Source organism: Accipiter gentilis, chromosome 34 (genome assembly GCF_929443795.1).
Source record: "Accipiter gentilis chromosome 34, bAccGen1.1, whole genome shotgun sequence".
Classification (NCBI taxonomy): Eukaryota; Metazoa; Chordata; class Aves; order Accipitriformes; family Accipitridae; genus Astur; species Astur gentilis.
This window is the reverse complement of record NC_064913.1, coordinates 15,288,348-15,316,280: the sequence shown is the minus strand read 5'-3', so window position 1 is coordinate 15,316,280 and position 27,933 is coordinate 15,288,348. Positions and strand designations below refer to the sequence as shown.

Here is a 27,933-nt window from a genome sequence, read left to right as displayed (position 1 = left end):
GATGCTCCTTGTTGAAATGGATTTCCCTGTCTTTCTGCTCCTTGTTGGGAGGGACTGGCTCCTATTTTGTCTGAAGGATGTAGGAAGTAACTCAAGATCAGCTTTGCGGTCTCCATTCTCCTCCTTAATGGTATTTTGGTGTCTTTCTCACTATGAAGTTTGGAAACCCATTCCTGTAGATCCTCTGGCTTTCACCGTGATGTGTCTGCAGTTGAGATCAAGATGACTGTTAGATCTGCCTCCAAGTTGAGTGGCATTTCTGGTGTGGCATAGCAACGGGGGATTTCTTCCACAGAGTATGAGTCTCAGGAGACTTTGTGTGTGTGTGTAATGGGAGAATATTTTGGCATTCGCTGTATAAATGTGACTTTAAAATAATACCAATTCGTGATTCTTTTGTTGACCCTTATCTAGAAAGTCAAGAGTGGTGAGTTACGATGATGTGACTGAAAACATTCAATGGTTGCTTTTTTTTCTTCTAGGAATTTGAATTAGCTGAGTCAGATGAGACTTGGCAATATGATTTCTGAGATAGGAGGCTTTATATTTTGCAGTTACTGATGGGATGTTTAACTGAGGCAGGTTACTCGGCTCTTCTCATTACGCTTTCTTGTTAAAAGGAACAAGGAAGGGTGACCAGAAAATTAAATAATTTTAAGTCCTTTATTCCTCTCATAATGTTTCTAAATGGAGCATTTGGAAGCACATTAGTTGTCAAGGAAAATATATTTGCTAATATCTTTATCTTAATGTATTTTTAGTACTGAAATTATTAAAATATTCATGAATCAGAGCTCATTCCTTCCAGATAACTTATGCCTCGTAAGCAATACAGAAACAATTGCAACGCTTCTCTCATAAGAAACTTGTCTAGTATTATTTGAAATACATCCTGAATAATTTCAGGTATAGTTAAAAAAAAACAAACAACTGAACTTTTAATTCTGGGCAAGCTTCTTCCCCTGTGCACCTCCACCCCCAGATGTCTTGATCTTTGAGAGTTCCTCTTAGTGATTAAACTGACAAGTGATGAAGCTCTGTAAGTTCTTGATGTCTGGCTGAATGTTTCATAGGAGTGGGAAAATGGATGCTTGCGTTTTGTCAGGCTAGGTAAATGCATTTCCAAAGCTTACCATCACAAGAATGCACTAAAGCTGTTGGACTGAGAAAACGCCTGCCGTGTTTCAAGCCACACTTGGAAACTGTTAAGAGGAAAAGCTTGCCAGCCTTCTGCACCTTCTTCCACCATCTCCCCCTGAGTATCTGACTTCATAAGGACCTCATAGTTCGGTTAGAAATTGGTCTCTAATGGGAAGGAAGTGTTGGAGTTGCACCTCCTGGCGTGTTGCTTCGGGGCGATGTTCCATCCTTGCGGACAGACAAACCCCTTTGCTCTCTGCCTGCAGAATATCAGCGTGGGGAGATTTTGGTGGGAAAAGTCACAAAGCGTAATGCAAACAGTAGTATTTTCTACTACCTAATCTTGTAAAATTAGACCCCATTCATGAGCAGAAACAATTTTCCATGGCAGAATGGAAGTGTGGTTAAGTATAGCCTATTCTTCAGCTTATGGTAGATATAATGCTCCAGCTGTTGATTTGAGGGCGGAGTACCTATGATTTTTCGCTCACAAGGATGTGAACCATTTGACACAGTCATGTGGATTGTTCTGTGGTATCAGCAAATCATAGCGCCTTTGAAGTATAATGAAATTTATTGCACATGTACTCTTTTAAATAGTTACATTTTTTAGCCCTTGTATATCAGATTGACCTTTCATCCAGTATTTTATATACACCATGCTGCTATGTGTGTGCATGTATATTTCTAGTTTATGTTATTAAATTCTATGATTAAACCTAATGAATAATGTAAACAAGGCTCTTCAAGATTTTAACTTTAAATATATATAGAAAGGTACTATTTGTAAAGAGTAGTTTTTTGTTACTCCTTCTGAGTGACTTCTAAGCCACTCCTGCTTGCTCTAAGAATGACAGTATCAGTTGTAGAGGTTTTGGATTTTTTTTTTCTCCTTTTGAAAAACTAAAGAAGAGTGAAATAGATTCACTTTTACCTTATATAATTTAAAATAAATTGTTAAATAGTTTGAATCATGGATTTGTTATTCTGGATGATAGACAAATTAGAAGATACCTCATAATGTATTTAATTTTGTTTATGTATTTTTAAATGGAGTTAATGAGATGCAAAAATTAGGGGGACTAAGCAATTCCATGGTACCATTTCATTTCAGGGTGAAATTGTACCTAAGATGATTTCCTCACCCCCAGACCATTGCTTTAAGTTAAATTGTCAGCTATATGTGGGACAGCTGATTGCTTTATATGCATTTACTTAAGGTGCATGTTTGGTTTTAGGTTCACCAAAAATTTGTCACCTGACAAGATCAACCTGAGCACATTAAAGGGCGAAGGTCAGCTGACCAATTTAGAGCTGGATCAAGAGGTACTTCAGAACATGCTGGATCTTCCAACATGGCTTGCTATAAACAAAGTCTTTTGCAATAAAGCATCCATTAGGGTGAGTATTTTATTGTGCTGCAATGGTAGTTAGCCACATCTTTCTTTTTTCCTTCTGCTGCTGTAAACTTTCAAGCAACTTTGTATTAATAGAAAATTGTGATGTGTGCTCGATAAAATTTTAGAGAAAAACCGAGATGTTACTAGCAATAATTTCTTATTAACTTTTGTTTCTCATGTGATGACGCGAAATACGTATGGAAATGTTGAAAATAAGTAGTAATTTTTTTTTATTTTTTTTTTTTTCTTTCTGAGTAGAATTTATTCCTGCATGTGCTGAAATAGGTGTAGAGATAAAAGCTTGTATTTGCCCATGGTAATTAGTCTACTATAATTATTTATTTTTCTCTTTTGTATGTGTTATTTCTTCTCTTTACCCTTTTCTCTCTGTTGCTTTCCCTTTTGTTCCTTTCCTGTTTCAAAAAATATCTTTCTGAGGGATTCTGGTCTTTGTGGGAAATGTGGAAACACTCTAAATCTAGTAGATGTTGCTTTTTTAGTCCTTGTGGCTGCTAAGAATTGAAGCAATGTTTATCATGTCTCCTAGGTTATACTAATATGAGAGTAAGAAATGAAGTTATGGCTTGTTTTTGACAGAAGTTATGATCTGATCAGATTTTGGCACCTCTTCAGTCTTTTGGGGTTTTTGTTTTGTTTTCCTTAATGGGAGAGTGTCCTGATTTTTCTGAATGCAGTGAACTTGATGCTTTGTTGCAGGCATCCAATTACTTGTAGGCCAACAGAGCAAATGTGGATTTCCTTTCCTTTTAAAGGAAAGAATGTGGAAGACAGTGTTGATTTTCCTGATGCTTGACAACTCAGTATTAGAGACAGATGCTATTTTATTCCTCTGTTTTCTGCGCAGTGATAAGTAGATTAGACTTTGAATTTCTGTTTTTAACACCTAAAATAAATTCGTGTGTGCATAAATTTACTATACAATATTTTTCAGATAAACTTGATATTTTGAAAGGAGTATTATTCTGAGTTCAGGAGTTACAAATATAATTTGTATATATAAAACACATTCTAAACAAATGCTTTATTTCACTTTATTTTTGATATTTACTTTGCTTTAGAATAATGTTTTCCCTTGCAGATACCATGGACAAAATTGAAAACACATCCCATCTCTTTGGTGAGTTTCGAGATAACTCCTAAATATACTCTGTGTAGCAGAATTTATCTCAAATATTTATATAGTTCTCTTGACCTGACTCTAGAAATAACCAAAACATTAATGGGCCTTTATTACCTGTCCTCTGGGTAGTGGCAGATCAAGACAAAATGCCTTAATGTTTTTCTTGGTAGGTTTGTTTTCTTAACCTATGGCTTTGGGCATCATCACTATAATGTTTGATTGTTAGCCATTTTCTGTCATGTTCTTCAGTCTTTGCATCTTAATTTGGATTTACCTGAAGGGTGGTTATTTGTCCAACTAACCTTTTTACATGTTCCTGCCTGTCTTTTGGAGCTATCTTTTCTAAGGATTTTTCTATTCTGCATCTGTACTCCACCCAATGATCTCAATTATGGCAGGTTTGATACGTGTAACAGTTCAGGGTTTCTGTAACAGCCTAGGATTCAGCCTGGATATAAATAGGATGTAAAATGTGTAAATAGGACTCAGTGACAATTAGAAGTAATGCTAATTCTTGCATTTGTTTACTTTTGTTCATTTTTAAATATACTAAGAAATGTGGTGGCACCAGAAGTGATCTGCTTGATGACGGCTAAACTTTTCTTAATTGTTTTTATTTAGGAATGACTATTCCTTTAACTGTCATGCTTCCCAGTCTTGCACTGAATTCCTGAATGTGCTTGTAATGCCTTAGTTCTGAATCAGACTTGGGAAAGACATGTTGTTTTAAATACTTGATGCATTTGCTAGTGACCCAGTTGCAATGTACTAATGTCTGTACCGCTTCTTCCTGACACACAGAGCTTAAAGCGTGGTAATGCTGAGGTGAGATGATTCAACCTCTTGACTGTAAGATGCAACTGCCAAATTAGGAAATCGGCTTAAGCCGTGCTATTCTTAAAGATTACATACTTTGACCCATGGTAGCAAGGCCTGATTGTTTGTTTTGCTCCTGTTGAACTTATCTTAGCCTCAGAGATTGCTAATATAACTTTCAAAGTCACCTTTTTTTTACATAAAGTTTTCCTTGTTCAAGTGCACTAAATTGATAACAAAAGTTCACTCTTCAATAGTACACTGTACAACAGCCTTATTGACTTCTAAAGCAAGGTGAATTCAATGGCCTAAATGTCCAACTTCAGCCCTTCATTACATCACTGAACTTCCACTATTTTGTTGGGGATATTTTTGCTACTGAAAGTTCAATTAAATTGGAATGGCATCCTCTGTCTGCATAGCTTAGGAGGTAACTCGAACCCACTTGTCTAGCCAAAGGTACTTTCACTGAGCTGAGTTGCTCTTTGTGAAAATATGTCTGTTAACATAGTGGCCAATACTAAGTTATCTTTGCTCATAATCAGTTTTTGTTTCTATATGATAAACAATATAATTTTGAGGAGTGCTGTGGGGACCTACGGAGGCTGTGCAGCAGTTTTTCCTCTATCAAAATACAGTAGTTGCCAGTGAGAAAAGAATAGGCGGGTATCTACATCCAGGTGTTCTTCATTAACTCCTATTTATATTATGCAAACTCCTTAAATCACTGCACTACTGTTCTTTGCACTAGTCATGTAGTGAAGGAGATTGTTCTGAAGCTCTTAATTTAAGAAACCTTAGAAGAGTGGTCAAACATCTAAAAATGTTAGGATAAACAAGAGAAATCCTGGCTTCCCCCCAACCCCCACTATCCTCAAACTAAGGGATTGTTTTTTCCGTGTTGTTTTTACCTCTGTTGTTTTGCAAGGCAAGTTATTCATTAAGACAGCTAAGAAGATAATTTAAAAATGTCCAAATTTACTGTTAACAGCTAACGCTTCTCTTTAAGCATCAAAATATAGTGAAGTATAAATAAATCTGGACTAGAGAGTTTATGACTTTCTAGGTAGTAGTCAGGGCATTTAATGAATAAGAGTAGCACAGAAAAAAGTTGTGGAGCAAGTGAATTATGAAGAGAGGTGCAATTAACACAATATGATAATAAAGTCCAGTAGGTAGAGCAGGTTGAATCATGAAAAATCTAAAATTGGGGACAAAGCTTTCTAGTGTGCTTTGTCTGACCTAAGAGAGGGTAAATGGAGGAATTCAGAAGGGGTGGTATAAAGTCAGAACTAGACAGGGAAGTAGTATTAGCTGTTGTGTTTTGATGAGCTTCCAATGGGACACGGTTTCAGAGCTATAAGCCTTAAATTAAGAGCCTTCCCAGGTTGTATGATAAATTTAGGTCACAAGCATTGTAATGTAAGTTAGGAGATTCTTGGATTTATTCAGTTGCTGGGAATAAGGTTTTGCATTTGGTGTGTTCCCATTCTGTTCACCCCCCTGTTAGTATGCATTATTTATATCTATGTGTTATAGTTCTACTATTTAAATATCGCCTTCATTTAAAACAGGATTTAGGTGTCTTATTCCCTTAATTCCCAGCTTCTTCTGTAAGGGTCCCACCTCATGTACAAAGAATACAGTAATAGCATACAATTTTACTATAATATGTTGTGTTGCAAATTATGCTAGAATATATCTTTTTAGAAATTACTTGTTTTACTAGTTCTACTGAAGATGCATATACAGAGAATGTATACACACTCATATGTGTATGTATTACATATATTCAGATTTTGTTTTAAAGATACAGCACAAAACTTCATCTGCTATCACGAATTTTAGTAGACTAGTTTCAAATATTTTCCATTAAAATTTTCTGAACTTACTGAACCATTTAGAAAACTCAGGAGGTATTGAGTATTTCACTGAAAGAACAATTGTATAGGAAGAAAACCAAGATAAGCACATGTTAAGTCCTGCCCTTTTCGAAATGGAATTTTTGAAAATGTGTGAGATGGATAAATAATACTCGGGGATCAAGAATTATGTAATCCAATATTTGACTGGGAAAGTCAGTTAGAATTTATATGAACAAATTAAAAAATAGATAATTTTGGTATGTTACAAAGGTTTATGGGAAAATTGATATGGTAAGAACTGTTCTGTGTATATTTCAGAAGTTCTTGAGTGATTTTGTTTGTTTGTTTGCTTTTTCTTCATACGTTATATATTTACTTCGTTACCTCTTAGGTCTCCAATTTTTTGTTTTGTTTTGTTTTTCAAGTCCTTGGATAAAGTTGTAATGGAAATGAGCACATGTGAAGAGCCACGTGCCCCTAATGGACCCTCTCCTATAGCAACTGCATCTGGACAGAGGTCAGTTATGATACTTACATGTAATTAATTCAAAAAAGTTTAAATTACTCGTTTTGAATTAATATCAAACAGTTAGATCCTGGGCAAATTTTCAGAAGTATGTAGTGTTGCAGCTTGCTATTTCCTTCTCTCCAAAATTTTATTACTTGTAGGTGGAGTTACATATGTATAGTGATAATGGAACTATGCAGACCCAAGCCTGGAGAGAACATCTGAACTATGTACGGAGCTTCCTAGGCACGTTTCTCATGGGTGCAACTACTGCATCAAAAATTTACCAAGTTGAATTGATGTTAAGTTTTTTTAAAATTAAAGACATTTTGCCTTCAACCTATTTGGAAAATATATATAATATTGGGGTGGGGTTTAAAAAAACTTTATTTTTCCTTTGTTTGGTCTAAAAAAAAATTATTAAGGGCTATTTGTTAGTGTGGTGTTTTAAAGTTCTATTTCCTCTATTGTATCAGCCAAATCTTACCGAAAGATTTCATGCACACTATATAGCCCAAAAATCAAGTAATTTGGTGGGACAATATAGTGTTGCATCAGTGATTTCCATCCTCCCACTCCCCCAGTCATTTCCTTTTTATGGACCCAAAGCATTTTCAAGTGGGCTTAGGGACCCATATACAGAGAAACAAATTTGATGATACAATTGCTTTTCTTATTTTAACTTCTGCCTAATATGTAGAAGCAGTCCATGGGCCTCTATGTCTCCTAGGGTACAGCTTGAAAATCATTGCCATAGAGATTCTGTGTAGGATGGAAGTTATAAAAAGGAAAAGGAATGACAAACCACATAAAATCTACTTTTCAAAGAAGCAGAAAAAAAAAAGGCAAAAAATTTTAGATGTTAAAAGAAGATTTAAAATACAATTTTCCATTCATTAATCTAAAACATTCAGAATGCATAAGAATTTTATTAAAAAATTAATTGCAACTGCTTTATCTTTTTTAATACTAGAATGCATTTGATGTAGAAATGTAACCATGATTTAGGATGGCTCTCTTTTATAGAATGAAACAAAGCAAATACTTTATACTGTTTTGTATACATGAAAGGCACTAGTTTTAATGGGTGGAATAATTTAGCTTATAGAGATAAATACTAACCAGATTGAAATTGCCAAATAATTCATTTGACATGAGTTACTTCTTATGTATACGTAAAGAAGAGTAAGATTTCTACGTAATGCTGTAGACTGTTATTCTTATGTATGTATAATATAAATTTTATCTTTTTATACATTTTTATATATGTATAAAATATTTATCTGGAAAAATTGCATTCATTGCTATACTTCATGGAGATTGATCTTGGTCCAAAATACGTTCTTTAATGACTACTTTGAGATTAGGATCATAGGATGGAAATTCTTGTAAACTAGATCAAGTATATTTAACAAAATTCATAACTGGAGAATACATCAGGAACTTATTTTATCGTTTGTTTCATGTTGTATTTCAACTGTTTAAATTTATTTTTGTGCCCTTGCATTAGGTGTGTATTTAATATGTTGGCATTTCACTTTTTAGTGAATACGGCTTTGCTGAAAAAGTGGTAGAAGGCATTTCGGTTTCTGTGAACTCGATTATAATAAGGATTGGCGCAAAAGCCTTTAATGCTTCGTTTGAACTTTCCCAGCTGAGAATATATAGTGTAAATGCAAACTGGGAACATGCTGACCTCAGATTTACCAGAATACAAGAAGCTCAGCGTGGAGAGGTAAATACTATCTTTTGCTAACTTTTTTCCCTTGTTTTTGTAGTAAAGGAGGAGGAAGTTGAATTGCAACCTTATACAGTCTAGGAAACATGCTGTTACTGGCTATGGAGACATTCTGTGCCCAGTAATTTCAGCTGTCCTCTAGAAAGACAAGGATGTAAAAGTGGTAGATGTGAGTCGGATCAAATGTCATGTATCTAGCGGTGGCCAAAATGGATGCTTAGGGAAGAGCAAAGACCGGGGCAAGCATATGTACTGTTCCCTTCTTATGTTCTCCAAGCTTGTGATCATTTTAAAGTGAAAACTGGACCAGACTTGAAGAGTACTGAAAAAAACAGGAATGGTATATTAAGTGTGGAAGGATAAGGCATTGTGCTGGGGGTTTTTATTATTTTTAAAGCTTTAACTAGTTATGAGGGTTTGCCTAATAAGGATTTTTTTTTTTTTTCTTTAAGCAGTTTTAACTGAATTTTAATCACATTCCTATGCAAGAATTAAATATTTTTCTTGGAATAACTAAATCATACATATACAAAAAAGTAATAGCAGTAAAGTGCATACTTTTCTACTGTCTGGGAGAACTTAACATGGAAGTCCTAGATTGGTGTATACCATTTTTTTGCCTTCTGCCATGTAACCAAAGTAAAATGCATACTGAGTGCAAGGTTGATTCTAAATGCTGTATGTTGTATTGAGAAAGACTTATTTTAGCATGCACCTGGCCTTGGATAAATAGGTGTGTCAAATTTTGCCCATGTTTTCCTATTTAAAGATGATTATTCCAGAACAAAGAGTTTACTGAGAGTTAAGGAGTCAGGTAATTGCTTTTTATGTAGTGAAAGAAATGCCAAGAGAATGTTAGGTAAAAATACCCCAAAAATAACAACTTGAAAACTATTTTTCTGACAGTTTGTCTTTCCTGGAGCTTATCTGTATGCTAATGCTCATGAGTTAATGAAACCCAACGAGGAAGAAGTTTGACTAGATGGAATTTTTTATTGCTGTGTTTTTTGATTTTGTGCTTTTTAGGAAGAGTTTTATTCTGAATAATCGTCCTATACACAACAGAACTCTCCCTGGGGAGTGTTCCTTTTACTGCAATGAATTCTGGAAACACAAATTTCTAGAAACTATAGTGAGTTTGTTAGTGGTAAATTGCATGAAAAGTTGAAAAAATAAAAACAACACTGTACTATAAAGATAACTTGTGCAAAACTGTACTTTAAGGGAGCAAGCTTTTAGCTTTGCACTGTAGCTACACTCTTAACGTAATAAGGAATCTCCTTAGAATTTTTTTAGAAGCTTCCATTCATCCTGCATCTTCTGGATGAGGAAGGTAGGTACTCTGCTTTTCTGCAAATAGTGTTTTACAGGCTGCTTTGCACTGTGCCTTTCCATCTTGCTGAATTATTGTGCGTGCCTCCTTCCCAAACATATTGGGTCTGTTTTACTTAAGTCTCTGCTTACATTTGCAGGACATAGGCTGTGCAGTTTTCAAATTGACAGAAGGAAAATGACAGCTAAAAAATAACACGCACACACCCCAAACAAACTCTTCCCTATTCTACTTTCCCTACGGCTGAACTTTATTTCTTCAGAGTAATGTAGGAAGGAGTTTTAGGGAAACTAGTACAAACATTTTTTCCTCTTGATGTCCTGTTCATTTGATGTTCTCCATGATGTTGCTGCTGGACAATCACTCATTTTTCCCGTATTCGATTTTCAATATCCAGCTGTACTTGCTGCTCTTGTATCATTATTCTAACATTTCCTTGCTGTGTCTGCTAGATATTCACGTAATGGATTCAAAGCTTCTGGGGTCTATATGGCATACAACGTGCTCAATGTGTAACTTTCTCTTTTAATTGAAATAAAACACTCCAAACACCTCCCATCCTGTAGCTTTGCTTCCCTCCCTGCTCTTTTCCTATATACTAGGATTTAGCATTTTGAAACTAAACTACACAATCTTCTTTTTTTCCTCTACCACAAGCAACCTAGTACGCAACGATTGTGACCTTTATTTTCTTCTAAATATTTGAAATGCTGCTTGTTACCTCTGTGTGCTTGGAACTAGCTTAACATTTCTGTGATGTTCTGCAGGTAGAGGAGGATCAGGGTTTTACTTCCTGAGACCTGTAAGTGGAATAACAAGTGACTTGTATTTGTTCGGTTCATATGGCTCTGCGTGAAGGATACATATAAGTGTGTGTGTGTGTATATATGTGCAGATATATACATACATGTGCACATACTTAGGCGCAAGTAAACTGTCATATTGCATAAAGGTGCTTTTCTCTTTTTCTCTCTCTTTAAAGGTTTTGACTTTTAAAGAAATCAACTGGCAGATGATCAGAATAGAAGCAGATGCAATCCAGAGCTCTAAGCATGAAATCATGAGTGCTCCAGTTCGACTGATTACTAACCAATCAAAAATTAGGGTCACGCTTAAAAGAAGGGTAAACTTGAAAAGTTTGAAATCTTTTATTATTTTTATGAATTAATTTTTAACTCATGCTCTTAATGCATATGTGCACATAGTAAAGGTTTTAAATTTAGGCCATATATAATGTAGAATTCCCTGAATTAAGTTTTTAATAACATGTAATCGATAAGACTGTAGAGTTTACAAGAAATATTGCAGGCAGAATTTGAAGATGAAGACATTGCACAGGTCCTACTAATGAAATCATTTGATCTGCAGAGCTTTGTTTATGATGATGCATGTTGTCTTACCTCTCTAGATTTGGGCAATATTTACATTATTTGCATTTAGAGAAATGCATCAGTTTAATATCCAATGCATGCCAAACATAAAAAGTGAGGCAGAAATATACTATATCTTAGGTACTTTTTAGTTAATGAGGGGATTACAATTTAAAATAAAAGATATTTTTGTTATTTATATGGAAGAAATCTGCTTTTTGGGAGGTGTGGTTTTGCATTCAACTTTTTTTTTCTTATAGTTGGTATAAGAAATGTAAGTATTTAATGAATCCATTTGACTTGTTTAAATTTTTATTCTACAGTTAAAGGATTGTAATGTAGTGGCATCAAAACTGGTTCTGATTCTGGATGATTTGCTATGGGTTTTGACTGATTCACAGTTGAAAGCTATGGTGCAGTATGCCAAATCTCTTAGTGAAGCCATAGAGAAATCAACAGAACAGAGAAAAAGCTTGGCTTCTGAAACAGCACAGGTATGATAATTGATTGTCTCACTATTATCATTATCAGGTGTTCTAAAATATAACACAATGTGGTTTGTTGTGTTAATTTATTTCGGAGAATGTTCAGTTACTCATTTTCATTCAGCTGTATATCTTAAATTACATTGAGAATGAATCACAGTAGTAAAAGATAGACTTTATTTTACAAGATTTTGTGTATTGATGTTAATTTCGGGAAAGAAAAAATGTTGTATTTATCCATGTACAGAGTATTTAGATTTCTGTATTTACTTAACAGTTGATTAACTGTTTAGTGAATTTGCTCTCCAAATATTTTCTGGTTATGAATAAAAAAAAAAAAAATAATTAAGACATACTAACATAGCCTTAATGTGTAGATAGATATGCTTACTACAGTGATTTAAAGTGCTTGTCCAGTTTGTTTTCGTGCTACTAGAAAATTAGATTTTAGTAAGAGCTTTCCATCATGCAGCTCTCTTGTTGGAATATATAGTGGAAATAATAGTTGGAATATATGGTTGGAAATAATTCTGCTTTTAACATTTCTGCTGGCATAGATGTGATATTGATGTTGCATGTAAGATAGTCTTACGTAAATCTTAGTGGTCTTTCAGCACATACAGTAGACTAGACCAGCTGAGCTTTTGTGAGTGTTGGGCATAGGGATCTCCTCTTGTCTGTAAAGCAGCAGCAGAAATACACTGATAAAAGATAGTCCTATAAAAATAAAACATAATTTATTACTAAGGCTGATTGAGTAAAGTAATTTGTATAGAATCTCTTACAATAAAGATAGTGTACTGTAATGGAGAGTTCAGTTCCTGCAGTGGTGCTGATGACTTATGGCATGATTCAGTGGTTTAGCTACAGCAATCTAATGGCTAGCTGTTAATGAGCAGGAAGGTCCTGATTCTCAAATTCCCTGTACTGGCATCTTGCTAATTCCCTGGTACTGGCACCAGCGCACGTTTGACCCTATTGTGAAGTAGTTTGGGGAACTAAACTAGCAGAAATAAGCCCAACAAAAAATTGATAGTTTTCTGCTGGTTTAGCTCCCTGAAGAGCTTGCAACAAAAGTTAGAAAAATACCAGTGCTGCAAGTGACAGGGCTGTAAAGAAGTGTGGGGGAAGAGGAGGAGAATGGGGGATGCACTGGTACTGCCTCTTTGTGACACCTAGGCATTAGCTCAACTTAGCTTTATTCTAAAACAGCACACTTAAATCTCAATAACGATCCAAGGTGAACGCATGCGATGCAGATTTTTCCTTATTTCAAAGGCCTGTTTTGAGTAAGTAAAAGAATATTTCTGGTTGAAAGGAAGGATGAACTTTATAAATTGACATGACTAAATATTTTTTTCAGAGCTCTGCCCCTGCACCCAGCTCTCAGCAGGTGAAAGCACACCAGGCAACAGCAGCACCTGATCAAAATGATGCAATAGTAAAATTATTTAATGATTTTGATGTTAAGGAAACCTCTCATCACTTAGTAATTTCTCATTTGGACCTACATATATGTGATGATATCCATGCTAAAGAAAAAGGTAACTTTCAAAAAAAAAAAGTAACATGCTTGTGAACCATAATCACTTTTAGAAGACATTTGGGTGAATACGATAATGTTAATCAAGAGTCCGTCTTTATTTTAAAGGAGTATTCAGAATTGTCTTCAGTGTCTGCAGACACATTTAAAATTGGCTAGATGCCTCTATTAGGACAACATTTCATTATTAAATGTAATTATTTTAGAATAAACGCAATAAAACCTGATAAAAGTGCTAGTAGCTTCAGTGCTTTTCCTGTCTTCTAGAAACTGATTCTGTCCAGTCTGATTGTTACTGCTGGTTTTTTCTTTTATATTATAAGTTAACTGGGTTATGAAGAATGCAGTGGCAACAATACTGTGGCTTGAAAGGGTCACTGTAAAATCTGCTTCTGTATTACTCTTATAAAATGCAGACTAATAAAAAAGCAGTCCTCTTTTTGTTAGTAATTTAGAGAATTTGGTATGCTCTGCAGCACATGGAAGGAATGGAACAAGTGTTCTGTGGCTTTATAATTTTGTGTTTAATACTTGTACTTTGGGGTTTGGGTTTTTTTTTAAATGAAAGGCTATTGCATATAGCCATATTTAGAATCAGAAAAAAAGAAGACAAAGGACACTTCACGCCTTTTAAAAGTGATCAGAAGAGAATGACATATCAGTGTATATCCAAGGAGCTGGCTAGTCACTGAAAAATTTAGAGGCATGCAAGGTCTGCTGAAGAAAAGAGTATGGAAAACTTAGGTTTTAGTGAATATATTTCCTTGATTGGGGAAGAATCTTGCAGAGCAGGAGAGCGTAAGGCTCACTGGCTAGAGACATATTTCCTTACATGTGGTGTATCTACTGCAGTTGGGATTTATCATTCTTAGCGAGATCTCTTTAATGGTCCTTTATTTTTGGCCATGAAGTTTAAATTTAGCAGTAGAAAAAGCAGAAGAGAAGACTCTGAGAAGACCTCTTCACTGCGATAATATTTGTCAAATAAAATAAAAAAAATTTTATGTACAATAGTCTTGAAAGTAAATGTTGACTTCGAATGACTGATCATAATCATATATTCAGCGTGAAAAGTTTTCTTTCGGAAAAACTGCAGCAATATGTGTTCAAAGAGTTGTCTACTTTTTAATAGCATTTAAAACAATATGCAATTTGTTAGTAGCAACCGAGTACAGAACACAGGAGTTCTAAAAGCTGATCTTTAGAAACCAGTGAAGACTCTCTGAATGAAAATTTTGAGGGAAGATAATGAGGTTGTAAGGAGAGCCAGGAAAGGGGAGGAAGTAGCTGTTTAAAGGAATGCAGTAACATAAGAACTAACATGCTAAATACAATGTCTGCAGAACTGAGCGTAGTTTTATTTTACAGACTCAAATAGGCGTGTTACAGGAGGGGCAATGCAGCTTTCCTTCAGCTATTTAACAGTGGACTATTATCCGTTTCACAAAGCAGGTATGAAAATGAGTATTTTGTGAATTACTTGTGATTTAACTATCTTGCTTGAATACTAAAAAAATTGTGTGTGTATATGTATACGGGTTGGATAATAATGTTCTAAGCATTTGAAATGCACACCTTTTTATTTCCTTCTCTATGCAAAAAAACCCAACAAAAGCAACAACCTGGGAACCAATTAATTTCTGTGAATGAGCTATTTTAGGCCAAACACTTTTCCTTTTCACTGTTCTGTTTGGTCAACAAAACGGTGTTTACACATTTCTGACATGAAAAGAATTGTGTGTTGACAGAGGAAGGCAGTATGGCAGATTGAGAATTCACTAATTGGATATTTGCAAGAGTCAATCTGCTAGATTTTTTTTTCCATATAGAAGTCTATTTTATGTCCATTTCCAAGCAATGTTTTGGTTTTTATTTTGCTAAACAAGAATCCCAGTGTGTAGAGGTTCAGTTGTATAGCCTTTTGTTAAGGAATTGTTATTAAACAGATATCAGAAATTTCCAAAGAAGCATTTCTTACAAATAATTTCTAGTAAATAGGTTTTATAGGAATGTAAAACATTTAGAAGACACAAAATATGTTTGCTGTTGAATTTGAGATCAAAGGCAATCCAGTACAGTGGAGGGGCTTTTAGTTGGTGGGGTAGGGTTGGTTGTGTTTTGTTTTGCTTTTTACTAACACAGACCACTCATTTTGGAGTGATTATTCACGTACATTAAAGATTGAATTAGCCATAGCTTGCCTCATGTCCTTGTTGTCACTCACGGTTGCAGGTGGAATCCTGTAATGTCAATCTATTTCATTCATAAGTAGCAGGTATAGTTTTTGCACCTTAAAAAATGTAATTTAGCATAGGTCAAATAAACATGCACAGCCACAGAAAAGAATATGCTTAAGAAAAACAATATTCTTTCCTTGTTATAGATTGTCCTAATATGGTTTGAAACTTGTGATATTGGTTTCCTGTCCTATGAAAGTGGGACCTTAAGTTACAGAGGTTTAACACATGCCTGTCTTGTGACCCAGCTGTTTTTCATTTACTGTCACTTCTGGTTTCTACTATGTCAAAGTGAGGGTCTCATCTATCTATGGTTTCTGTGAGCTCTCCTCAGAGAAAATGTAGAGAACCAGGGAAATAGATAGTTTCTTTTGGAAGGATTCTTAGCCAGGTTGAACCATGCACTGTACGCTCTTGGATGGGCATGTTAGAAGCTCACTGAGAATGCTTTTAGGTAGTGGTTACATGGGACATAACTCCCACTACATGAAACCAGAGGTGGAAAAGATCAGCTGCAGAGCAAAGGTGGTGCCTCTAAAGGTAGTATTCTCGTGCAGTCTTAAATGGTTTTCTGTACAAGTATGTTTAAGTAACAGAAATCTAGGTCTCATTGATAAGCTATGACAAAAAACTGCCAAAGGTGGTGGTGTTTGTTCCAGTAGGGTGGATGTGTGGAGGGGAAGGCAACATGCCAGAAAGTTTCTTTTTCCACTTTAAGAGGTCATCCTTTTTTTTTTTTTTTTTTTTTTTTTTTTTTCTTCTTCTTTTTAAGAGGTCACTGTTTTAGAAGAGTGTGGCAATTCTATAGGCAAACTATCATCACAGAGAGGAGAGTCCCGTTACTCAAAGGAGCACATATTAATCTTGAAAGTTCAAAGGGAGTTCTCTAGCCTTGTAGGTATCATGCCTCTAGATACTGCTCTTATCAGGCTATCACCTGATATGCAGAGCATTCCTATCCTGAAGTCGAGGCTCTGCAATATTGCATACTGAAGGACAACACCAGATTAATACCCTATAATAGTAGGGAAGGAGGAGATAACTATATTCTTCTGTGACTGTTACCAGATTGTTTTCTGGTTTTGTGCCTCTCTGGCCTACGGAATATCTAGAAATAGCTCTTTTGGTATCATCTTCTTGGAAATTGTGATTAAACCTTCAGGAAAAAGCCCTCAACAGTTAATTATTTTGCAGATTAGGTTCTTGGGGGGTGGTGGGGTGGTGGTGTTTAGTTTTGTAACAGACCCCACGTAGAAAGACTCTGAAGGGCGTCTGAGGCATATTTGCTGTAGGGTAAATTTCTAACACATGGAAAATCAAGCCTTCCAACAATAGCCTTTCATAGTACTTGACAAAAATGAAGCAGGTTGTATGTCCATTGACTGTGATAACCCTAACATAAGCCAGACTTATTGGATATTGTAAACCTGTCTGTACAGCAATCCATCGCTTTACTAGTCCTCCCAGACCTGCCCTCACAGAATCTTTTATCCAGACCCATTATCTTTGCAGCTGATGTGTTGCTGGATGATGATCAAAGAAAGCTGCTGCTTTGCCATCATGTAGGACATTTTGCAGCACAGGAAATTCTTGATCAAGCTGATATATTGAGACAATGTGAGAAATTGGAAAGCATTTTCTTCCTGGACAACCAGCAATAAATTCAGATGGTAGGAACATAAGTGCCAGCTCCACTAACTAAAATACTGTTTTCTTGTTACAATCTGGCCTGCTCTTCACTTTTCACAGATAAATGTGTTAATGGCGTCTCCATTTATAGAATTGTAGAATAGTTGGGGATGGAAGGCACCTCTGGAGATTGTCTAGTCCAACCTCTCTGGTTAAAGTGGTGTCAATTAAAGTTAGCTTCCCAGGATTGTGTCCAGTTAGTTTTGCATAGCTCCAAGGGTGGAGATTTGTGTTTATTTTCTCTTGTCCTGTCACTGGGCACCACTGAGAAAAAATCTGGCTCCCTCATCTTTACTCCCCCCATCAGTCATTTATACACATTGATAAGACCCCTCTGAGCCTTCTCTTCTCCAGGCTAAATGATGCCAGCTATCTCAGCCATTCCTTGAAAGGTGTTCCAGCCCCTTAAGTATCTTTGTGACTGTTTTCTGGACTCACTCCAGCAAGTCCATGGCCACTTTGTACTGGCGAGCCCGGAACTGGACCCAGCACTCACCTGGGTTAAGTAAAGGGCATGGATCACCTCCTTTGACCAGTTGGCAATGCTTTTCCTAAGCAGCCCAAGGTGCTGTTGGCTTTCTTTGCATCAAGGACACATAGCTAGTTCATATTGAACTCTACTGTCTCAGGTTTGGGTTTCTTTCTGCAGAGCTGCTTTCAACGGTGTTGAAAGCCTTGCTAAAGTTGAGACAAACAGCATCCACTGCTCTGTCCTCATCTGTCAAGCCGGTCATCTCATAGTAGAAGGCTGTAAAATTCATCAGGCATGATTTCTCCATCATAAATCCATGCATGTGTACTCCCAATCACCTTCCTGTCCTTAATGTGTTTTGAAACGGTTTCTGGGATTATTTGCTCTGTTGCTCTCTGTTACCTTCCTTCATTACCTTCTTTGAGGTGAGGCTGACTGGCCTGTTGTTCTTTTCATCCTCCTTGAAGATAGGAAGGACATTTGCTTTCTTCCAGTCATCAGGAGTCTTTCCTCATCACTATTCAATTGACAACCTTTCAAATATAATTCAGAGTGGCCTCCCCATGACATTGGCCAGCTCTCTCAGCACTTGTTTGCATCTCATTAGGATACCATGGACTGGTGCATGTCTCATCAGTGTAAATGTTTCCTAAGGTAATGCTCCTCTGTTGAGGAGAAGGTTTCCTTGCTCCAGACTTTCCCAAAGGTCTCAAGGACCTGGGAATTCTGAAGGCAAGTGTTACCAGTGAAGACTGAGGCAAAGAGGGCATTGAGTTCCTCAGGCTTCTCCGTGTTATTTGTTACCAGGTCCCATGTTCCATTCAGCAGCAAGACCAATCTTCCCCTACTCTTCCTTTGGCTGGTGATACACCTGTAGAAGCCTTTCTTGTTGTCCTTACTGCTCATCATTAGATTCAACTCCAGATACGCTTTGACATTCCTAACACCATCCTCCATATTATTTTTGGGTAACCTGATGCTGTTTCCACATCCTCTATGCTTCCTTTTTATCTTTGAATTTAGTCAGGAGTTCCTGGTTCACCCACACAGGCCTCCTTCCGTATTTGCTGGATTTTCTGCTTTTCGGGGTGGACTCTTCTTTGGCTTGGAGGTGATTCTTGAACATCAACCTCTCTGGCTCTCCTGGGCCCCTCTTCTGGCCAGGGTTATATCCCACGAGATGCTTTCAAGCAGGCCAAAGGCTGCTCTCCTGAAGTCCTGGGTTGTCATTCAACTTTTTGCCTTGTTCCTTCACCTCGGAATCCTGAACTCCAGCATGTCATGGTCACTGCAGCCAAGGCTGCCCCTGATCTTCTCATCCCTGAACAGTTCTTCCTTTTTTGTAAGAATTGGGTCCAGCAGAGCATGTGCTCTCTTTGGCTCCTCGATTACTTGTGTTAAGAGATGGTCATTGATGCACTTTCAAAAGTGGCATGGATTGCTTGTGCCTTGCTGTGTTGTCCCTCCAGTAGATACTGGGGTGGCTAAAGTTCCTAATGAGGACCAGGGTCTGTGAACATGATACTTCTTTCCGTTGTCTGAAGAGGGCCTCATCATCTTCCTAGTCAGACGGTCTGTAGCGGACATCCACCACAACATCATCCATGTTGGTCTACCCTCTAATCCTGACCTGTAAGGACTCAGCTGTCTGATCATCCATCCCAAGGCAGAGCTCCATGTGTTCCCACTGATCTCACTGAAGGGGTGACTCGCCTACCTCGCCTTCTTGGCCTGTGCTTCCCAAAGAGCCTGTGTCCATCCTTTACAGCATTTCAGCGTGTGTGCTATCTCACTGTGTGTCTGTGATCCCAGTGAGATCACAGCCCTGCAACTGCATGCAGATCTCCAATTCCTTCTGCTCCCACAGGTTGCCTGTGCTGCGTGTGTTAGTGTACAAGCACTTCAGAGAGGCTCCTGCCCATACTGACTTCCCAGAAGGGGTACGAGAGCTTTCCCTATAATGCTGCTTATGTGCATATGCTTGGGGTGACCCCACTTCAGCTGTGTTTTGTAGAATCCTAGCTTCATGGGCTTGAATTTAATGTATCTTTGCCCTCTTGCTCTCTTTCTGTTTTCTGCCCTGTTCCTTTCTCTTCTTCCTTAGCTAGAAAGATATGAATAACCATCAAAAGGCTGTGAGGCAGGGGAAAAATGCTGTCTCTTGTGGTAGGCCCCTCCTTTAAAGTTTCTTCCATCTTTGCATTTAGACTTGAAATCACAATTTTTTCCCAAAGCATTTTCCTATTTTAATAGCAACCATATCTAGTCATGCCCAGTGTAAGTGTTCGAAACCTCATTAAGTCCTAAATAAAGTAAGTTTTCGCATGCTGGTATTTGAAGAGTGAGGTACCACCTGTTAGAAGTTATTTGTATTGCATCCTTGCGTTCTTTCAGAGGTTTAAATGCTTGACCAACAGAAACATGTTAGGAATAAAAGAATTTCTACTGGGCTTGATTTTTAAGGCTGCGTGTGCTGCAGCACTGATTGAACTTACCTTCTTGTTTGTGTGCCATAAAGGTGCTAGAGAGCCAAGACAAAAAGAACATATTTCTGGAAACAGACCAGGAACTTCTTAGGACACATTTCTGGCAGGAAAGATAAGCTGGGAAAAAGTGAGCATGAGAACATTGCTCTGTTACTTGCTCTCTTTTTTTTTTTTTTTTTCAGTGAAACTTTTTTTTATGTTCTCACATGTGACAGTAACATGTTATCAGATTTCTCTGAACTGGAAATATTCAGTGATGTTTTCAGCATTAGTTAGTGGTGTTTAAAGGCAGGTGGCATTATTACATTGTTTTCTGAGTGTGAAGGAGTGAGGCTTGTTTTTATGTAATATATAACTTCTGTTTTAACGTCTGTTATAACTTCTGTTGTTCTATAATTACAGCATACAATGAGATTATATTTTGAAGAATTATGAAGTAGTGGAAACTTGTTATCCGGTTAGAAGCAAACTTTCAAATGAGTTAGTATCTCCTCCATTCTTCTTATTTGCAGGAGACAGCTGCAATCACTGGATGCATTATAGTGATGCCACTAAAACCAGGAGTGGATGGGCCAAAGAATTATTAAATGAATTCAAAAGCAATGTTGAATTGCTTAAGCAGGCTGTGAAGGACCAGGTCTTAGATTCTCCTCCCAAATCACCACCTGCTGTATGTCCTCAGAACCTACAAATAGGTACTTTGTTTGCATGACTAATGCTCTAATTCCATGAAATGTTAAAACTATTCTAAAAAAGACTGTTCTTTTCAATGATTTCATCACTATTCTTTCCTACAGGGAAGGAACAGATACCGAAAGGAACATCTAGGGCTTCCTCTGTATCTTCCCAACAACCAAAGGGCAAACTGATGTCTAGTCCTATTGTGGTTAGACTTGCAGATTTCAATATATATCAGGTACATTTCTTCAAGTTAGTAAAACTGGGGCTTCTTTGCCCTTGACTGTTACATAACTATGGTTTTTAAGAGACAATTCTGAAGCCCATTGAAATTAGTAGAAGTCTTTCCATTCATTATTGGATTAGACCTTTATGGGCCTGCTTCTGCTTTGTTAAAATTGGTGGATATTGTCTTACTGACTTTGTATTAGATGATACCCTATCATAACTATGTTTTTGATCCAAGATCTACTGTTCCTCAAATCCTGACATTTGGAATTTCATCTTTTCATTGTACTGTGTTAGGTACCCAATATTTTAATATGTGGTTTTGTATTTCATGCTTTTCTTATTATCTTTTTCAAAGTACATGGATTTGGGGGTTTTTTTACATGTTAAATTAAGAGTTTTTTAAAAATTTTTCTCCAGCCCCTCCCTCCCTCAGTGGTATTTTGAATAGACACCTTAATCATTCATTTCCCCCCTTCCCCCCTCCCCCCCCCCCCCCCAATTTGTTTGAGTAGTTTTAGTTACTGGTTGTGGTCCGGATACACTCTTTGGTGCAGATAGGTGGCAACTGGGATAGAGGAGGAGTATATCTCTAAGGCAGAATGGTAGTGATATAGGAGGATCTACTACTAAATTTTAGGTCCTAACAAAGATGCTTAGTGTGTGCCCTTAGTCATTGTGACTTCTACTTGCTCTTGTTCCAGTTTTCAGTGCTTTTTTGCTATATTGCTTCTGGTAGAGTGGGAGGTTGCAGCTTGCTGCCAGAAGCCTTCATCTGGGTTTCAAGTGGTTTTGTAATATCATTTTGGACTGTCGGTGTTTTCATTTGCCTTCTACTCTTCTGCTTGTCTCCTCCTCCTCCCTACACAAATACTTTTTCAATTTTTTTAATTGTCATAATTTCTATACAATCTACAAAAAGCTCTTTTTCCAAATAGATCTGTCATTACTTGAATTTTTGTCTGTGTTAATACAGAGATGTTTGCAGCTTGAAAACAGCTACGTAGAGTGAAGCAGGCTTATAAAGGTTATATATTCATTATTTCCAGTGAAACTAACACAAGTAGACATCATCATATATTCAATATTAATATGTTGGCTGATTTCAAACTAGTAGTCTGACCTACTAAGTGTTGGATGAAATAACTTTGTTTTGACAATGTACTTTTTAAACTAGGGCACATTCCAAGAAATTTAAGGTCAAATATATATCAAAAGGTCATCTCTTCTTGTTTCATAATTTACATTGGAAGCAATCAGAAATGGAGGATTACTGTTCTATAGTGTCTTGATTCTCCTGTGAAGTAGACCTTCGGGCATAGCCAAGCATACATACCTCTGCCAGGTGCATGCTGAACACCTTGCTTAGCAGTATACAGTCGAGAGTTGGCCCATGTACTGGAATCTGTCCTTACAACAGTACAAGGACCTCCTAACAGTTGTGTAATAAACTTATCTAGTTTATCTATCCCTTATCATCAAGATATGGAGTCCTTTTGGACGGACGGTATGCAAATATACCACGTCCTAGCTTAATTGCTTATACAGTACCTGTAGTGTTTGCAATAAGGATACCAGATCACTCTAGGCTTCTACTGAATGCCTTTGAAAGTGACCTGCTGCCTCCTGCCTGGCACGAAGGAAGAGGATCTGGTATTCTTAATACTATGTAGTTTTCTTCTGAAACTGTTCTATGCGGATTGCTTCTACTACAAGGCAACTAAGTTTCTCATTGTTAGCACTTTGTGTAGTTGGGGATCTACATCTGAGAGCAGTGGAATGTTACCCTTCTAGGAGCAGTGCCTTGCAACTACAAATGCTTAGTGATTCAGAAAAATGTAGTGTATTAATGAAATGAATCTTTTATCTTTTACAGGTTTCAACAGCAGACCAATGTCGTTCTTCCCCTAAAGCTCTGATCTCTTGCAATAAAAAGTCACTTTATCTTCCACCAGAAATGCCAGCTATTCATATTGAATTCACTGAATATTACTACCCAGATGGAAAGGACTTTCCTAGTAAGACTTTTTTTTTGGTACCAAACCATAAATTTTGTGTGTTACTTCCACCTTTATGAAGCTTAATACTGATTCCAGGTTGAGAATTGGAAATAGGTAATGGCTTTCTAAAATGGAAAGAACACAACACTGCTCCATTTCCACAGTGCTTGCTTTTGGCAAACTTCTATAAATACTGGTTTTTATAAATATAGTTTTTAAGTCTGAAAACACTCACAGCATTTTTACTGACATAAATTATTCGTTCTCCAACACACATGTATTGTTTCTGCAGTTCCACTGTCTGGCTACATAAAAGAACTCAATGGCTACATAAAAGAACTCAAAACTATTGCAGTAGTATCTAAGATGCAACAAAGATCTGCTGGAGTTATTTTTATTAATGTGTTATGGGGCTGGCCCTGTTTTATATACAGAAATGTCTGTGGATTTCTTGGGGATAGGACTTGAGGACAGCAAATCTCATTGGTCCTGCCCTCCCTCTGTAATGAGGACAGTCTCCCCCTCTCCTCAGACTTTGTTCTATTCTAATATTAGCTTTTACGTTCAAAAATTCAGTTACTTGAAGTGAGAGAAAGAAGCATCAGTTTAGGTATCCCCTAATAATTTATTCTTCCTTGGGACCAAAGGAGTGGGTTTCCATTCTTTCTCTGATGTAAAATACCAGTGAAAATGTAAGTCTGTACTCATTAAAAAAAAAAATTTTAAAAAGTTTAAAAATCAACCAACCCCTAAAAGTTTTACTTACTCTCATGATTTTGTTTTGTTTTCTCTTTTAGTTCCATGTCCAAATTTGTATGGCCAGCTGAATGCTTTACAGTTCACCCTGGATGAGAGAAGTATTCTTTGGCTAAATCAGTTTGTGCTGGATTTGAAACAGAGTCTTGTTCAGTTCATGGCCATGTACAAGTTAAATGACAATTCAAAATCAGACGAACATGTTGATGTTAGAGTTGATGGACTAATGTTAAAGGTACGCTGTCATTGAGGAGGGGTTTTGTGGTTCTTTGGAGGAAAGTACTTTTTCTCTTACTCTGAATAGCTGTGAGCAAAGCAGCTTAAGGAATAAATGGACAAATAAATGAACAAACAACCCACACAATAAGCAATGCTGCTCTGGAAAGCTATGCAGAATATAATGGTTTGAAGGCAGACATCTGTCTACCATGCTACTTGGTCTATGTCCTAGGGGTTTTTTGGTGTTGTATTGAAGACCTGAATGGGAGTATTAACAAATTATTTCACTGTGTTCAATGAAGCTGACATAGCAGAACAAAAAAAATTGAGCACTAAATTAAAAATGACTAGCAAAAAATTCCTATTTGCACTCTGTATTAATGCAAGGGCCCTCCCTTGTTACTCTGGTTGTAGTATATCAAAACTTTCGTCTTGTTAGTGAATGCCTGGAGTAAAGAAAGCAGTTCAACCAAAGGTTTATTTCCTTCTCCAAAACCCATTCTCACTGTTTTCTGTTTCACGCTGGCCCTTGGCTGTAGTTCAGGTATAGAAGTTCTCTGTATGTTTATTCCAGAGGAGTGATGCTTGTTAATGCAGCTGAACATCAGATTTTTGCTTCCCTTGTCTTCTCCTTTGGAGGAGAAGGATTATTGAGCAGACAATTTCTGCCCCCTCCCATTTGCATTGGGCATTGGTTTCCAAGGTTCAGAGATGAACAAAACAATGAGTCTTTTTGATGGTGCCTACAGGAGAGGTTTCAAGGATTCTAAAAAGGTAACATGTGGAGACATGGTTATCTTCCTAAGGTTCTTGGTGCATATTTAACGAAACTTTAAAAGGACATGGTTTGTACTGAATGAAAACAAATATTGAGAGCTAACAACCAGGCAACTACAAATACAGACTGATCTAATAGTGAGTTACTACATGTGAATAGCTCACTAAACTAAGAGAAGAAAAAAGTATTCTCAAATCCCTCAGACCTTGATTCATATTAATTATTTCATCCCTGTATTAACTGCATTATTTTTATTCTAGAAAATTATGACTCTTTTATTATTGGTGTGCTTGATATTTACATATCATATAGTTAATTATGACATAGTTACATGTTTGATTATTTTGTTCTGAGTCCTTTTATTTACGTGAAGAAACTTCATCACTCCCATCTTTTAAGTGTCTTTAGGATGACTTTTTTTTACTCTGATCTTTCTAGATTCAGCATGGAGATGTTGTGACAGAAGGTAGCATCACTGATACTAGCAAAACTAGTGTAGCCAAGGACCATGTCAACAACATCCATTACAGGATTTGGCATAAAAATATATATTTCCTTTAAAACTTGCACTAAAGATATGCAAGTTAAATTAAATCCAGTATGCTGAACTATTTTGTTGGGTTTTGGGCGTTGGAGTATTTTTTTATTATGAAAAAAAATTATTATGATTATCAGATAATGATCACAAAATGCCTATTCTGTGTTCTGCAACGTTAAGAATATTAGCTGTGTTAGCATGTTTAATTGTCTCTTTGTATCTTAACATAGAAATAAAATACTGTAGTACTCTGTAGTGAAAAACTCTATTTGACAAATCAGATTGAAAGCCAGAGAATTATAATTTGGAGTTCAGAGTTGTAAATACTTGGAACACTTGAAGAAACTTTCTGCCAAGCTGTTTCTGAGTTGAAGGGATCAGACACTTCAGCCTAATATAGCTGACCTAAATCTTAAATCCTTCACATAAGAAAAGCCTGAGACCTTTACATTTTTGTATAAACACTGAGCTTTAGATGCCACAGCATTATTCTTAAAAATGAAAGGAAACATAAGTGATAATCTGTGAGCCTGACTTATCCCTGTTCTGTGTTAGTGTACTTGAGTTCTCATAAAACTATGATTACATTCCTTTATTTTAGCTGTCATGGCTATTATTTTGTTTATTTAATTGTATACCTTCTTAATCTACACATTTCTAACTAGACAAAATATATTTCTTTCTTCCAGTTCATCATCCCATCTGAAAACAAACCTGAAATTCATAAAGATCAACCTCGCGCACTTTCCATTCAAAGTTCAGAGATGATTGCTACAAATACAAGATACTCGCCAAACTGCAGACACTCTGATCTAGAAGCTTTGTTTCAGAACTTCAAAGACTGTGAATTTTTCAGTCGAACTTTCACCACTTTTCCTAAGTCCCAGAAGAATTTTAATCTTTTGCATCCAATCTTCCAGAGACATGCTCATGAACAAGATACTAAAATGCATGATGTTTATAAAGGTTATATCATCCCAAAATTGAATAAATATGCATTAAAGACATCTGCAGCTACTGATGTTTGGGCTCTGCATTTTTCCCAGTTTTGGATAGATTATGAAGGAACAAAAAGTGGGAAAGGCCGACCAATAAGCTTTGTGGACTCATTCCCACTTTCACTTTGGATTTGCCAGCCAGTAAGATTTGCAAAGTCACAAAAAGAGCTTTTATCGCATAATCAGACAGCTTTGAACATTCCAAAAAGTGAATCTAGTGATCTTGCTAATAGACTGCAACGTAAAAAACTTCTAAAGGAATATTACAGCAGTGAGACAGAGCCCTTGACCAATGGCATTCAAATGTCAGACACTTCAGGAGCACTTTCTGAAAGCTCTTCCTGTGATGCAGATGTACACGTTCTTGTCCATGTTCAGAAACACGTGAGCGTGCAGATCAATCATTACCAGTATCTTTTTTTGCTGTTTCTCCACGAATCTCTTGTATTGCTCCTAGAAAATTTAAGGAATGATGTAGAAGCAGTGACAGGAAAACCTGCAAAGCAAACTGATGTCTGCATTGGGATCCTACTGAAAAGTGCAGAACTAGCCTTACTACTCCATCCAGTGACTCAGGGAAACCCTTGTAAGTCTCCAGAAGGAAGTCCTATGGCATCAGAACTCTCTCCTTTGGGAAATGGGGAAGCTCTTCCTTCAGAGAGTAAATTAGTTGGCAATAAGATAGTGCAAGCTGGTATTACTAATTTTGATTATGTAAATGACTGCAAGCCTCTGAATGCTGAACTTAATAAAGGAATTTTAATAGATCCTCTTTTGTTTAAATCGGACAGTAATACGGATTTTCAGAAAGGAATGTCATTTTCAGATGATGCGTCAGATAAAGGTTTGGGAGATACGAGTGAAGGAGGAAGCAGTGGACTTTTTAGTAGAAGTGATTCAGAGGAGGTCTGTGGACCTCTAAGTGAGAAAAGTAGCTTGCATCCTAGAGATTCAACATCCATTTTAAATAAGAGAGAAGATTCTACAGAATTTTTCATTGATAAAGAGGATGACAAAAACATATTCTCAAATAAATTAAATGAACAGGAAGGCACAACTGAAGGCTGTCCTAACCAAGTCACTGACTTGGAAACAGAAACTGCCTTAGAATCTGAAGAGCTTGAAATCAACAAAGAGAAGGTGACTTCAGTTAGAATGTTTGCATCCCAGTCTTCATCAAGGTACAGAAGATTCAATCAATTTTCCTTCTATTTGAAAATATTTATCAATCTTGGCCACATACTTTTAGTAATGGTCAATAGAAGTGAACATCTAGTAGATGAAAATTTTAAAAGTATGTAAAGATATAAGAGATGCAGTATCCAGCATTCAATCAAAGCTAAAGTGAGCTGTTAATTGATTTAAACTATTTACTTTCAGTTTAAATGTTAATACATATTGAGAGAAATATTGACACAAATATCTACAGGAATGCATGTTGTTTCTATGCTTATATCTTTTTCTTGCCAAAGGATTATTGAATAATCAGATTTTTTTCTTTTGTATCTTGCCTCG

General features: G+C 36.6%; 1 protein-coding gene across 2 annotated transcripts in view; it reads left to right on the top strand.

Moving 5' to 3' along the window:
- Positions 1 to 27,933, top strand: part of BLTP3B (bridge-like lipid transfer protein family member 3B) — a 60,275-nt gene that overhangs the window by 15,141 nt on the left and 17,201 nt on the right. For both annotated transcript variants that reach the window (XM_049792291.1, XM_049792293.1), the window contains 13 exons: positions 2,379 to 2,541; positions 3,640 to 3,678; positions 6,788 to 6,879; positions 8,416 to 8,605; positions 10,924 to 11,064; positions 11,635 to 11,805; positions 13,160 to 13,340; positions 14,708 to 14,791; positions 20,736 to 20,918; positions 21,021 to 21,139; positions 23,006 to 23,147; positions 23,927 to 24,120; positions 26,110 to 27,599. In XM_049792291.1, coding sequence (XP_049648248.1) covers positions 2,379 to 2,541; positions 3,640 to 3,678; positions 6,788 to 6,879; positions 8,416 to 8,605; positions 10,924 to 11,064; positions 11,635 to 11,805; positions 13,160 to 13,340; positions 14,708 to 14,791; positions 20,736 to 20,918; positions 21,021 to 21,139; positions 23,006 to 23,147; positions 23,927 to 24,120; positions 26,110 to 27,599 — 3,189 coding nt within the window. The remainder of the gene's footprint in view (positions 1 to 2,378; positions 2,542 to 3,639; positions 3,679 to 6,787; positions 6,880 to 8,415; positions 8,606 to 10,923; positions 11,065 to 11,634; positions 11,806 to 13,159; positions 13,341 to 14,707; positions 14,792 to 20,735; positions 20,919 to 21,020; positions 21,140 to 23,005; positions 23,148 to 23,926; positions 24,121 to 26,109; positions 27,600 to 27,933) is intronic.